The sequence below is a fragment of the Botryllus schlosseri genome, chromosome 13 (assembly GCF_051294905.1).
Source record: "Botryllus schlosseri isolate E-star chromosome 13, Bs_hap1, whole genome shotgun sequence".
Classification (NCBI taxonomy): Eukaryota; Metazoa; Chordata; class Ascidiacea; order Stolidobranchia; family Styelidae; genus Botryllus; species Botryllus schlosseri.
Window position 1 is genome coordinate 16,130,021 of NC_137248.1, and position 15,070 is coordinate 16,145,090.

General features: G+C 41.2%; 2 protein-coding genes across 5 annotated transcripts in view; both read left to right on the plus strand.

Annotated features, from left to right (window-relative positions):
- LOC145453215 (uncharacterized) overlaps positions 1 to 15,070 on the plus strand; it is a 184,652-nt gene that overhangs the window by 156,947 nt on the left and 12,635 nt on the right. For all 4 annotated transcript variants that reach the window (XM_080331193.1, XM_080331196.1, XM_080331194.1 and 1 more), the window contains 2 exons: positions 2,469 to 2,704; positions 3,155 to 3,235. In XM_080331193.1, the coding sequence (XP_080187319.1) occupies positions 2,469 to 2,704; positions 3,155 to 3,235 (317 nt within the window). The remainder of the gene's footprint in view (positions 1 to 2,468; positions 2,705 to 3,154; positions 3,236 to 15,070) is intronic.
- Positions 7,605 to 9,885, plus strand: LOC145454364 (uncharacterized). The gene is made up of 6 exons (XM_080332364.1): positions 7,605 to 8,036; positions 8,362 to 8,439; positions 8,817 to 8,903; positions 9,131 to 9,217; positions 9,278 to 9,364; positions 9,427 to 9,885. The coding sequence occupies exons 1-6, from the start codon at positions 7,721 to 7,723 to the stop codon at positions 9,594 to 9,596; spliced, it is 825 nt and encodes a 274-aa protein (XP_080188490.1). The 5' UTR covers positions 7,605 to 7,720; the 3' UTR covers positions 9,597 to 9,885.

Sequence of the window (15,070 nt, forward strand, 5' to 3'; positions counted from 1 at the left end):
GTAATAGAAGGCCGTGGATCTTCCTCGTTCCGAGTCACCAAAGATCTGTAGTATTATATTTCTGAAGCTCAGCGTGTTACAGGACATGATATTTGAAATGTACCATTAGAGCAAGCCGATATCTGTATTGTCCATATTAATATAATGGGGTTGTACAAGGGCAAAGGACCTTTGCTCTGGTCTACGAGATGGATCTTCGGGGGGAGAGGGAGCTAGATCTAGTAAATTGAATGCATAGGAGAACTGAGGGCATGAGTTCATTATGTTTAGTCAGACGCTCTCGAGGAACAGATTTATGGAAGACATGAGCCTTCTATTGACATAAGGAGTAAAAAAAGGTGTAGACTCGATGAATATAATATTGTTTTCGTTTATTACATGGTCAAAATGGCAGCGAATAATTGGGGTAAAATGCCAGATGGTAGACGCAGCTGCTACCAAGTATTTGTACAAGGGCGTCTCATATTTAGGCAAGGATAGGAAAGGACACCTCCTAGAATCTATACATTTGCCAAGCATAGTAAAGTGAAGAGTCTGATGTAATCCATCTTGAAACAATGCTACGTGAATTTGGCTGTATAGTGTATACGCTTGGAGAAGCAAACGGAGTCCCAGTTGACACTATTGTCAAAAGTTGCCTGAAGCTACCCAGAACCAGAAGGAACACAGGCAGCTTCATGTAGCCACACTTTTCAAAGCTATCATCTTGTTGATAAGCGTAACGGCGAGATGCCAGTGTAGAGATCAAAGTTGTACACATATACATTGAGTTCACTCCAATCGAAGGTAACTGTTTCCTTCAGAAACAACACAAACAGGATACCAGTGACGGTGAAATGTTATAACGAATCAAAACCAGGGGGGTATTATTGGCCAGGTTGCAAGGCAGTATTCTATGAGGGTACCAACAAGTCGACGATGGTCCGTGCATGTTTTCTTAGAATGTGCATGATCTTCTACTTGCCTAAATGCCGATACTATAAAAATATGCAAATCGAGGATAAGTTGCGCGATTGCATTATGCAAATCTTATCTGATAAGCTTTGTGATATGTCAGTAATAACCAAGAATGGTGATGTGGCTAAAGCGGATCTGGAACCTACTCCAAATTTTTAAAGAACGTGCTCAAATTCCAAATGCGCACCAGAACAACACTTACATGTTACACCAAAAAACGGCGATTTGTTATATAAGTGTTGCACTAAGGTGTGTCTAAAATATTGCAAGTAGCTGTGAGCGCAATAAACAATGGTTTCTGATGCCGTTTGTTGAGATTTGTACCGGTTTTTAGCTCCGCTGAATGCATTTAATCGAAGAAAATTCTACATGCGTCAAGAAAGCCATAAGGTAGTTCTAGGTCGGGGGTGGGCAAACTACGGCCCGCGGGCCGCATGCAGCCCACAACACCGTTCTGTGCGGCCCGCGAGAGTCTAAAGAAAATTATTAAAAATATCGATAAAATGCGTACTAAGAATCGAATTAATGCAGGGACTTTTTCTTAGTATATTTCACCATGATAATTCTAAGGCAGTGGGTCTCAACCTGGGGGACGCGTGGCCCTTGCGGTCATGAAAGCATCTGAAAGGGATCGCGAAGCTGAGCTCAACTGATATTTTTTTCGCGCTTCGCGCGATTTACTTACTAATCATAACTATTGCTCCTTATTTAGTATGAATTTCGTATTTAAAAATCTCTCATCAATAGTCGTAGCCTCCCATGCAACCAAACTATTCGTTAGGTTTGCTAGAGCATCCTGGTTGCGTTTTGTGATATGACGATAAGGGGGCGCGAAATCTACACATATAGTAGAAGCGTGTTTGAAGCTAACATGGGTATGATGCTGTCAGCATTGTGTGTCCTGGAACTGAGCCCAAAGCGGAATTAGTAAATCTATTAACAGATCACTGCTCACAGATTTAAATTTCAATCCTGTTCTAAGAATCGGAACAAACAGACTTTCATCTCTATAGTTTTGACAAATTGGTTATTGAGGTCGACCAGTCTATGAAATCTAGCCATTGTTTCTGGCGCTTGTACGACATCATCATAGCAATGTTTGGTTTGTTTCAAATAAGCATATACATTGTCTCCATGTCCTCACTATGTAATCAAATACCAGCAATATTGCGTTTTGGTTTATGATCTCAATTTTATATAGTGCGGCCCGCGAATGGATTTAGATGTTGAATGCGGCCCGTGAGCTCAAAAGTTTGCCCACCCATGTTCTAGGAAGTTCGAAGTTCCGGTAGTTCTAGTGCTAGTCTTAGTTTTGAATCCAAACCATTATGATTTATAATACAATAGTCACATATTTCACAGGTAAAAGACAATAGGGAGAAAATTGTGAATTAGGTTGATTCTAGGTCCAGCCACATTCTGTGATTTCGGTAAATTCGAAATATTCGTAAAGCCGAATCGTACCCTTTTCAACCTTGAACGCATAATCCTGTAGCCGTACCCCTTCGCAGGTCAATCGCCATCTGGACAACCATTGCCAGCACCTCAGCATCAATACAAGCCTGCGCCTCAACAGCATTACCAGCCGGCGTCTCAACAGCAATACCAGCCTGCGCCTCAACAGTATTACCAGCCGGCGCCTCATCAACAATACCAGCCTGCGCCTCAACAGTATTACCAGCCGGCGACGCAACAACATTACCAGCATCCACTGCAGTACAGTCATTATACATCGACCCAGCCTCAGGTAGACATATCATCCGTACAAATCAAGACTGTCGTCACTGATATTTCAATATCGCGATATCATCTCATATAGTAAAGAGACTTTAAACATATTGACCACGGCTCAATATACTAAGCCATGATGTTGTTTTCAGTACATGAGCAACATAGATTTAGTGGTATACAGGATTAGTGAAGGTGCCTCTGCCTACCCTTTTTAAACACAGCATTCAAAATAGGCCCGTAAGTAGGTGTGTGCTAATGTGCTGACGATTTTTGCTTATGTGAATGTGCGAATGTGATCATTCTAGCGGTCATTTTACTACATTTATATGTGGGCGGCGGAATAGATTCCCATTGGCAATTGAGCCGCCGCCATGAGCAGGTCAGTAATAATCGTCATACGTACGCTCCAACCAGCATGGTGACGGCAATCTTTGCGTGAATCTTTACAATATATTCTTAACGACAGATCTCGGAGTTTTCGGTAGGCCTACCACACGACCGCAGCAGAGAGAAATATCAAAAACCGTTTCCTCTTCCTCAACAACAGGTAAGTTTTTGTATGTACAATAGGGTTGTTCAGAATTGACCGACTTTCAAAAGTCCAGGTTTTCAGTCTGATTCCCATGCCTTATACCTTAAAAACATATTCTGGCTACTTTTTTTTTAACTCGTCCCCTGCATCCGTATGCACATTGAGCTGGAAGAATAGCTCCTGAAAATAGGGGATTCCCCTAAAATCTGAGTGTCGCGATTTTACCTAGCCTAGTTAAAGTGACATATAACATGGATTTATGCAGCTGTTGCGGTTTGGAGTGCTACAAAACCCCACTATATAAGGCATTCCTAGTTCAGGATATCATTTCCATGTCCCACACTGCCTTAGAACTGCTCAAAACTACCTAAAACTGATAGTCATTTTGTTGGATCACATATCCTACACCCCTCAAACCTACCCGGCACTGCTCATCAATTTCCTGGATCACCACGTGCAAGAATACAACTGTAAATGTAACATCCACTCACAGCCACATAATAAACATCACAGGAAACGAAGAAATAAGGCAAAGAAAGAGATCAACTTGGCAAAATATTACATAAATCAGGTGGATGAAATGGTTGATTTCGAGAAATCTGCATATCTGTTCCGGTGATCTTCCACAGCTTGTAGGAGGCTCGCTCGCTGTTTTTTGTCATCCGTTATGAACGCAGCATAGTCGGTATTCAATTTTACCATACGCTCTGCTGCATCATTAACTACTTCAACAGTATTCACAAATTCTTGAGCAGTCACGAAATCCGGATCATTATGCCATTCCGAAACTGGAAGACTCAACCAATCGTGTTCCACATGTATAGCATCAAATAGAAACCACGATTCTGGCCCAATCAAATCGACCATATTCATTGACTCAGAGACAGAGTCAGATATCAGACTGAGAGGCATAGGCTACCTCTGCGAAATTTTTCAGGGATTGGCATTTTCAGCAATTTAGCAGCCATCGCTTCCTTCAGTTTGTCAGGAATCTTTGGATTAGCCGAGAACGTTGTGAATACCACCATTTCCTCAGTTAGATACCAATGATGTTTTCGCAATTTCTTGTATGCCACATCAGCAACAGTGAGATCGCATAATGAAAAGTTTTTCATGTCATGAAGGAATTTGAGATCAGTCCAAGGTGCGTCACATGCAATACCAGTTTTCAACCAAGCTGGAACATAAAACAAAGCAATGAATGTATTGATTCGTTCCAACTTCTCAATGAACTCTTCAGAATAGTCCATTTGCTCACTCCACATGAATATTTTTTGACAGTACAGGACTTGACTCATCCATCTAGCGCTATGAGTAGCACCAGGCTTGCGAAAACGATGATCAACATATTTGTCATCCAAAATCGCTAAGGTGCCTGTTACACATTCTCTTTAGTCATCTCTTATCAAGACTTCTTTCTGCTTTCCATCATTGGGTTTCATCAGTGGAATTATTTCTTGCTTTGCTTCATCAGCTTTCATCGCCAACCAGCTGCCTTCAATAAACTCCAGCGTTTTATAGCTTCTTGATTTATCAATATATTTCCACTTCTTCTTGAAGGTATTAAAATCCGTGTTTTCAGGGCATGTGGTTGTCGATCCAAACAAACACTTCCAAACCTCTCGAATGACCAGTTCATAAATATGATGGCGACAGGCATTGTAGAAAACTTTCCTGTTAATCAATTCTTCAAGTAACGGAACCGCACCTTTGTTTTTACCAGTGTTTAAGGATGTTGCGTCAAACACAAGAGCTCTAACAGATTTTGTTAAATTCCAAAGTTCCAGCAGTTCAAATGATGCATCAGCCTGTGCTTTTCCTGTAGCACTTTAATGATGCAGCAGAGCGTATGTTAAAATTGAATACCCACTATGCTGCGTTCATAACGGATGACAAAAAACAGCGAGCGAGCCTCCTACAAGCTGTGGAAGATCACCGGAACAAATATGCGTATTTCTCGAAATCAACCATTTCGTCCACCTGATTTATGTAATATTTTGCCAAGTTGATCTCTTTCTTTGCCCTATTTTTTCGTTTCCTGTGATGTTTATAATGTGGCTGTGAGTGGATGTTACATTTACAGTTGTATTCTTGCACATGGGGATCCAGGAAATTGATGAACAGTGCCGGGTAGGTTTGAGGGGTGTAGGATATGTGATCCAACAAAATGACTATCAGTTTTAGGTAGTTTTGAGCAGTTCTAAGGCAGTGTGGGACATGGAAATGATATCCTGAACTAGGAATGCCTTATATAGTGGGGTTTTGTAGCACTCCAAACCGCAACAGCTGCATAAATCCATGTTATATGTCACTTTAACTTAGGCTTACCATACGTGCTCTTTTAAAAGGATTTGTCCTCTTTTTTAACTTCTTTCAAAGTGTCCTCGGAGGACGCCCTTTTGTCCTCTTTTTTGAAAATTTAGGTCAGATTTAGAGTGCGGGTATTTCGGAGTGAAAAACGGCGAATATAGCTCTGAGCGGAAAAGATGATCTTTTTTTTTTTTTTTAGTCATCCACCTAGCAATGTGGAGAAAAAAACGGTATTTTGAGCTCTGAGCGGTAAAGATGACCTTTTTTTTTTTTAGTCAACCGATCACAAAGTGGGAAAAATTTACCAGTTTCTGAGAATTCCTCTCCGGTTTTGCATGTCTGAAATTTCTGAAAAAGTGTCCTATTTTGGGATTTCCAAAATATGGTAAGCCTACTTTAACTAGGCTAGGTAAAATCGCGATGCTCAGATTTTAGGGGAATCCCCTCTTTTCAGCTGCTATTCTTCCAGCTCAATGTGCACACGGATGCAGGGGACGAGTTACAAAACAAAGTAGCCAGAATATGTTTTTAAGGTATAAGGCATGAGAATCGGACTGAAAACCTGGACTTTTTGAAAGTCGGTCAATTCTGAACAATTCTAATGTACAATTGTACATTGTACAAGGGACTTACTTCAATTTTATTCTAAATGAGGTTAACGGAATAACACCAAATTATTCGATCGAATGAAACGCTAATAAAGAAGAAATACGACATGCCAATGTAACACCGTGCAGACCTGTACATGTAGCGCCCGAGTCTGGTGGTTTTGTTCCCGAACCCAATGGTCATGTTTCTGCATGGTCGATTTCAGCTTGATTCGATTCCGCAAACTATAGTCTTCGATACTATGCTTACGTGAATGTCACGAACAATGAATATGACCTTTGGCATAGTTAAGACCAATCGGATGTATTACCGGCACTCTTTAATAACGCCAATCATCAATATCAGTCAATATTGATTACCATACGAACAAGTGATGCAAATACCAGGGTTGTAACAAAGTCACAAGGCTCCGATTCACAAGTCAATCTCACTCTTATAGTTTTGACTCGAGTCAAGTCGAATCATTTCAATTCATCACCGAGTCAAGTCCGAGTCCAAGTCAGCGAGCAGAGGGTCGAGTCCGAGTCATGGAATTATGACTCGAGTCCGAGTCCAAGTCATTGTGTTGACTGCTCAGTTTCCAGTTAAATTCTTGGTAAACCCACTTTTTATAACTCTGTTTGGTGATATCGAATGGTTCGCATTTATAATATAACAATATTCCTCGCTTTTAGCAGTTTCTGGTCGCATTTTCAAGTACCAGTACCAACAGACGAAATCCCAATAGTGTGTTGGCTTTGGAATTACAATGAAATGTCGGTCTTAGCCGTCTGAGTCTCGAGTCAATGACTTGGCTCGAGCCAATGACGTGGTTCGAGTCATGCGCAATGACTCGAGTCCAAGTCGAGTCAATACACAGATTGACTCAAGTAGAGTCGAGTCATTTCCGTATTTTGAAAAAATGACTCGAGTCAAGTCGAGTCATCAGAAAATCGTGACTCGAGTCATGACTCGAGTCATTACAACCCTGGTAAATACCTGTGGTTAGTAGCGAACGAATCCCACTTTTACGGAATATTCAAGAATAATATGCCTACTTTCTATGTATAACACTCGTCCGTCTGCTTTGATCAATGCTAAAATACCCGATATGGATCAAATCGATGAAAGTCTATGTGCATGCCTTTGAATTAACCGGGTGGTGAGATCCAGCGGTAGGAAGGCTAGATACCTTTAAGGGTGGATTGCACAGATGTCGATTAAGTGGTAATCGTCGATTAAACGTCAGTAATCGGCTGCCTTCCGTGGTACAGATAACGATTAGCCACTAATCCGTGAATTTTAATCGGTCAAATGTTATCCGCCGAACGAGGTGTCTAGAAAGTTAATCGGCTGTGTGCTTCGCGGCGTGGCTGCTGTCTGGGCTGGCTATAGACACCTGTGCTTGGTACTGAGATGGTGTTGAGTAGAAGCTCTCGCGTGCAGTTGCGGTATTAGCTGAAATTATTGTACTCTGACACTACTACAACTGTTTGCGCATATAATAAGGCCCACCACAGCTGAGAGTACGTTATGATATGATTACCGGTATGCCATTTTACAGGCTGCATAAAAATCGGTAGTATACTTTGGAATTAGAGTATGAGGACGGAGAATTTCAATAGACAAGAAAAGTTTCGAATAATAGAATTGATTGAAGAATATATTGCAACTGTGGAAAACAAAAAGACAGATGGCAAAACAACAAAACAAAAAGATGTCGCCTGGGATGCAATCAGCAAGAAATATGCAGCCATGAATAATGGTCCTGCGCGGACAACTGGCCAAATCCAGAATGCATGGAAAAATATGAAACAAAAAGCAAAAAAGATTTATGCCTCACGACGCGTGGAACGGGCCAAAACTGGTGGTGGCCCACCGCCACCTCCAGTTGACGACCTCTTGGAAAAGGTTTTCGGTAGGTAACTTGACTGGCAATTCTGAAAAATTCGCATTAGCTGATTTATTGTTTCCATCTGTGTTTATCGTGACTCGCAGCGTGCTTCATACATATATTGACGCTCGTTTTGAGCCGAATATATGAATTTTGATGAGCTTGAAAAACATACATATATTGTCTTTTTGTATTCCCAAAAAACTAACCATATCCAGAGTTTGCTGCACATCAGCTATACGAAAATGGCACATGGGGAACACTGCTCAGCGAATCTCGAATGTGAACCGCTTCTTGATTAATCTGCATTTGTTTTCATAAAACTGGTATATTTATTATCCCTTTTCAGAACTTATCCCATCTCAAATTGAAAGTCTGAAACATCCGTATGACGACGATAGTGTATTGGATAGCTACCCAAACAATGGTGAGCACATTATTTTTTTGAATATGTAGGCTAACTATTACAACCAACGGCTGAGGAACTTGCATCAAATTTTCATTTGTAACAGTCTGGCATATTGAAGCGGTGAACCGAGTCAACTCAATTCATCCCATTCCAAACTGATAATTCTAACTCCACTCAATTCATGATTTTAGTCTTCCGCCCTTCCTATGTTTCGCGATGATAAGATAAACCATGAAAGAAAAATTTGAAAGTAACTTTTCTAATGTATTTCTAACTAAAATTTTCTAGATATTTGAGAAAGATTCATACTGAAGCATGTATTAGCAGTCCAGTAACAAGTTTTGTAGGCCTTCATAGATTTTACTGTTCTTCTGAAGCATTGCATTTTTATTCAGATGGATATTCCCAGGATTCAATCTGCACCTTCATCATTAACGATGATGTGAACACAGAGGCTGGCTCGTCATGTCACAACAGCGATGGTAAGTATAGGAAGTAATTTCAATTCATGTTGGTACCAACGTAGCCGAATACTGTGCAAGCATATTTTCTGTACCACCATCACTGCTGTGTGTTATGTATTTTGGTTGGATTAAAATAAAGACACTCCAGCACACGAATACTTCAAATAGAAGATTGGAGGTTGTTTTGACTGACAACAACATGCTCTATCAAGATACAACTGTTGTTATCCGTACTTTTCTTGCAGCAAATGAAACCGCTGCTCTTTTCGTTGATGGCGATGTAACACTACCTTCAGTACCCTTGAAAGACTTTGCGATGGAATACCAGACCGGTAAGTGTTAGCATTAGCAAACAATATTGCAACCCACAGTTTATTCATTGCTGCATGCAGATATACAAGAGGAAACGGAGAAAACAAACAGATCGACACCGATTGTCTCAAAAAAGAGGGCCAGAATTCAAAGTCTGGAAAAGCCAGGTGTGTTGAGAGAAAAAATTATATTTTAATCATAATGTTGCTGATCAAAATGTGGTGTTCAGAAATGAGTGTCCTGGAAATGGCCAAGGAGCAACACAATATCAGAATGAAGTATTTCGAATTGAAGATGCATGTCAAACGGGAGAAACTGGAAATTAAAAAGCAAAAACTGGAAATGGCAAAAGAACTGCACGCAGCAAAATTGAAAAAATACAGCGACGAAACGAAATAGAACAACAAAAACCAGACTTGGACAACTAGTTAATTGGCTGTCTAATTAGACTAGTTAGTGCGAAATGATGGTAATATAATTCCAACCTAATTTCTGGTTTTGCTGAAAATGCTACAGTAGAAACCTCCAATAAAGCGATTCAATTTCCAAATTTTGACATATTCAGATATCCCCATTCTAATTTAATTACAAAACTACCTACCATATCTATAATTCTGTGCTAATTTTCTAGTTGTCCAATTCTGAGTAAAGCATACTGGATCTGGTAATAAAAGTAATTGACCAGGAATTGAATGTGTGATTATTGATGTTCAAACAATAGATGAATTGATATAGACACTCAAGAAAAGTGATTTTGCACAATCTCTCTCCGCTTCATGTTGCCTGAAGTCGTGCTCGGTTGTGCTGTCACGTTATCGGTGTCGCTAACCTCCGCGGTGTATTCGCTCAGATCAATTTCCCTCCGCCTCATACAAAAATTATGCAGGCAAACAGTTGCAACAATAATTGTGAAAGAATTTTGCAGCTTGGTACGAAGAGGTATTGCTAAACATCGGTACCTTTGTTTCCATACCCCGAAAGTCCTTTCTATTTTAATACGGGTGGCAATGTGGGACTTATTATATCTTGATTCCGACAGAGTGGATGGATTTAAAATAGGGGTCATGAGGTATGGCAAGCACGGATAGCCACTGTCTCCAAGTAGAACACCATCAGTTTTTTGAATTGCCATGGGAAGAGTACTGTTTTCAAGGACCCTGCTATCATGGGTACTTCCTGCCCATCTTGATACCACATGAATGAATTCCATATTGGAATCACAGGCAAGTTGTACATTAATTGAGAAATAGCCTTTTCGATTACGATACAATTCAGCGTTGTCACCGCCAGGACTGCAAATTCGGACATGGGTACCATCAACCAGGCCAACTACTCCTGGGAATTGATGTTCCTCATAAAACGCGTTCATTTGGGCACGCACTTCCTGTGGTGTTGAAGGGAATTTCATAAAAACATGTCTTTTGCCAGCTATCGCCCTCGACACTTGATGTACAATCCTGCAAACACTGCTCTTATCCATTGGTATCAAATCACCATCAGTCCTTTGGAAATGACCCGCAGCAAAAAAGCGAAGGGTGACAAGCAGCCGGAAGTGGGGCGGGATAGCATGACATCGACTACTTTCATACGTCAAATCATCTTTGATAATGGACAGTAAATCCACAGTGGATTGTCTTGACAGCCGATACCTATCGACAAATTTCTCATCAGTCAGACATTCCAGTGGATTGGCTCTGTCTTTGACCAATCTTCTTGGCACTCTTTCTTCTACAAGACTCTCTAACCTCCGGAGCGTAGCAAGAACATCGAGGTATGGATCCATTGTTCTTCTCGGTTGTTATTTGACTATATTGGTGTAGCTTTCTATTAAAACAGGTTGTATTGAATTTTTTGGTCACTGTAAAACTATTGATAAACTGAAGAGAGGCTTGGTTGTCAGCTAACAAGATTACTCAACTGGGTAACAGCAGTTAACTTTGCATTGCAAAATTGTATCATAAATGCATACCTATTTTCACAGCATTTGAGCAAATATGCATATGCTTATTGTAGGATAACATCTCCACATTGCACAACAGTTAAATCCTTGCAATGGCTGAAATATACTTCTACACTCCTTCAGAACCAATTGGTATGGAGAAATCTGATGCTAATGTATGTTCTGCAGAATCTACACAGATGTTTTGTATGAACTCAATTTATAAATATTCACATCGGTGAAGTGGCTATCGCGACGACTGCATCAATAAACGTGTAAACGGAAAATGAAATTCCTTATTAAACGTAGTTAGATAAATGCCATGCAATATACGAAATTTGCAGTAGGATATGTAAATTTTCTGGCATAGCTACACCGGTATAAGACGATGATTTTGGTAGTCTAGTCCTACAATACATTTTATCATAACCTCGAAACGTTTTTATTCTGGCTTCGCATTTTCTACAGTAGAAGGGGAAGCTTGGCGTTCATAACCTAGCACTATGCAGTGGCAACAGTTTAGTTAGATCTGCAACGAATAAACCTCATACAACAACTTCACTGACATCAACTAAACATAGGCTACACATCTATGAAGATCGCATCTCTCCCTTATGACGACACAGTTCATACCGCCACCGACCGAAAACAGCTGATTGCTAACGTAAGTCATTTGCGTCGATTTGCGTCAGTAATCCGCGATAAGATAACTTACAGGCGAATCCGTATCTGTACCACAGAGTCACTAGGTGACCTTGCTCGCTGATTAAATTATCGCCGATTAAGGCAATCGGTGATTACTTTTCAATCGGCATCTGTGCAATCCACCCTAAATTTTTGTTATAAGTACCGGTATTCTATTCGAGTGTTTTGATGTTGCTCCGTCAATACTCTGAAGTTTGAAAATGCGGCTCCGACATCTAGGAAGGTTAGGAAACACTGTTTTAAAGTTTTTGTGAAGTGGAAAGTAAGTGTCGCGAAGTGTGCACCACCCTTGAAGTCAGTACACAAAAAAGATACTCTGGCACCGTTCGTTTCGAATTAATAAACCGATGTTAGACTCGGATTTGGGTTCTCGAATCCTTTTCCCAACCCTATAGTTGTATGTCGTGCCACATGGTAGGATAACATTTCAGCCGATTCAGTCAACAGTACAACCGCATACTTGCGGTAAATCGTGATCTGCAGCAAGCCAGGGATAGATAAGTGAAGAGTTACGGTGATGTGACGCAATGAATATCGTGCCAGTATTTCGGTCCGTGTATACCAGGGGTGGGCAAACTTTTGAGCTCGCGGGCCGCATTCAACAACTGAATCCATTCGCGGGCCGCACTATATAAAATTGGGATTCTAAACCAAAACGCAATATTGGTATTTAATTATATGTTGAGGACATGGAGATAATATATATGCCAATCCAGACATTGCTTTGATGATATCGTACAACGTACACGCGTCAGAAACAGTGGCGAGATTTCATGGGCCGGTCAATAACCAATTTGTCAAAACTATAGAGATGAAAGTCGGTTGTCTCGATTCTTAGAACAGGATTGAAATTTGAATCAGTAAGCATCGATCTGTTCATAGATTTACTAATTCCACTTTTGGTTCAGTTCCAGGACGCACAATGCTGTAACCATCATAACCATGTTAGCTTCAAACACGCTTCTACTATGTGTAGATAATATATAAATACCCCGATTCTACGCATACAGAGAGCGAATCTACCTAAGAAACGCGCGATTCCTTTTTTATAAGCACATCACGGAAAAAATTAAAACTGGGGTGGCCAATCTGAAATCATACCCGTGATCCGAATTGTCAATCTCGTTCAGATTTCTGTGATTTTTAGCAGTTGAAACCTTTCAAACTGCGTGGACCTTGATATCGGGCTATCGCGCCAGAAATTAAACATAAAAAATAATATAGGAAGTATATTTACATTAGAACAGTGGTTGTCAAACTTTTTAAGACACGCCCCCCACCCCCCCCCCCCTTTATGATGGTAAAAGCTTTCGCGTTCCCCTTATCGTCATGTCACAAAACTCAACCAGCAACCTAACTAGCCAGCAACTTGCAAACCTAACGGATAATTTGATGGCATTGAAGGTTACGACTGTGGATGAGAGATTTTTCAATGTGAAATTCAGACTAAATACAGAGCATAAATTATGAACGGCATGTAAATCGCGCGGAGCGCGAAAATTTTTTTCATTCGAGCTCAGCTTCGCGCCCCCCTTCAGATGCTTTGACGCCCCCAAGGTGGGTGAGCCCCCAGTTTTGAAAACCACTGCCTTAGGATTATCATGGTGAAATATACTAAGAAAAAGTTTAATAAAGTCCCTACAATATTTCGATTTTTAGTACGCATTTTATCAATATTTTTATTAAATTTCTTCAGACTCTCGCGGGCCGCACAGAATGGTGTGGAGGGCCGCATGCGGCCCGCGGGCCGTAGTTTGCCCACCTCTGGTGTATACCAATGGTTCTTAACCTAGCCTCCAGCGCCCCCCAAGGGGCGCTGGCGATTTTGAAGGGGGCGGAAACGCTCAGGGGGCGATATGGGGGGGCGCTGGGCTCGGGGGGCGATATGGGGGCGCTGGAGATTAATGGCATCGCAGTAGATGATGTGGTAGTAGAACATATCTTTAATGAGTATTCAGAGCGAATTGACACCGAAAACCTCGTTATATATAGCCTACAAAATACGTATAGGTTTAATTGTCCATAGACGCCTAAATGACTGGCACCGAATGTTCCTCTCTTGGCAATCTGAACCTCAGAAGACGAATTCCATCTGGCTGGGAAAAATTATAAGCCAATGAAGAAATACTAATTTGAAATCGTGTGCGTCTTTTAGTTTAGTACGATTGGGCGACAGGGATATCGAGTTCTAGATATTCCTGTTGGGCGATATCCCTGTTGGGCAATTCTATATTTTCTGACATAGCAGACAGGTCACGAAATAACATCATGCAACGAAGTCATACCAACGGGTCCAATCGCCCGAATATGTTTGATTATTAGTTGCAGGCCCTACAGTTTCCAAGACACCTCACAATGTTCCCTCTACGTTTTGAAGAGTCTGTGCACAGTCACCGACTCACTGTGCAGACCCTTGGACAACAGTGCGTAACGACTAAAAAAAGGTCATAACTTCGGATTTGTTGTGCGCAACGTAGATTTTCTGTGCGCAGAGACCGTGTCAGCACTGCGCACGTGCGCAACTTAGAGGGAACATTGCACCTCAATCAGCTCTACCGGTAAATCTGGTAACGTGAGCAGAGAGGACAAGAAATTGATAGCAATACATATGCAATTCCCGATCTTATTGACCGATTTTATCATGAAGTATCGAAAATTTTCGCGCTTCGCACTAGCTCGCCAAACAGTACAGCTGATTTCGTAGCAAAAGCGAACAACGTGATGGGGGGCGGTCGGTTTACCACCCTATGGGAGCCCAAGACCCAAGTCTTTTCGGGGGGCCTGACGAAGTGTCGTTTCGTTCCTGCCAACGGGTATACGCCCGAAGATGCATAATTATTATTGAAGGGTCCTACCTTTTCAATCACACATTACTCAGCTCTACCTGTAAATCTGTTTACGTGAGCAGAGAGAGGAAAAAAATTGATATCAATATATATGCAATTCCCGATCATATTGACCAATTCAATCAATAATTATTGAAATTTTTCGCGCTTCGCGCGTCTAGGCGAGAATAGCTGGCTCAGTAAATGAACACCCAATGTAAATGACCAGTATCAGCAAATAGCGCATAGCCGAAGGGGGGTCTTGGGGCGAAGCCACCCGGAAGTTTGGTTTATCACTCTATGTGGGGCCCAAGACCAACGTTTTTTGAGGGGGCTGATGAAGTGCTGTTACGGCCCTGGTAACGAATTAATTGTACCTTTCCAATACAACAGCTCATTCAGCG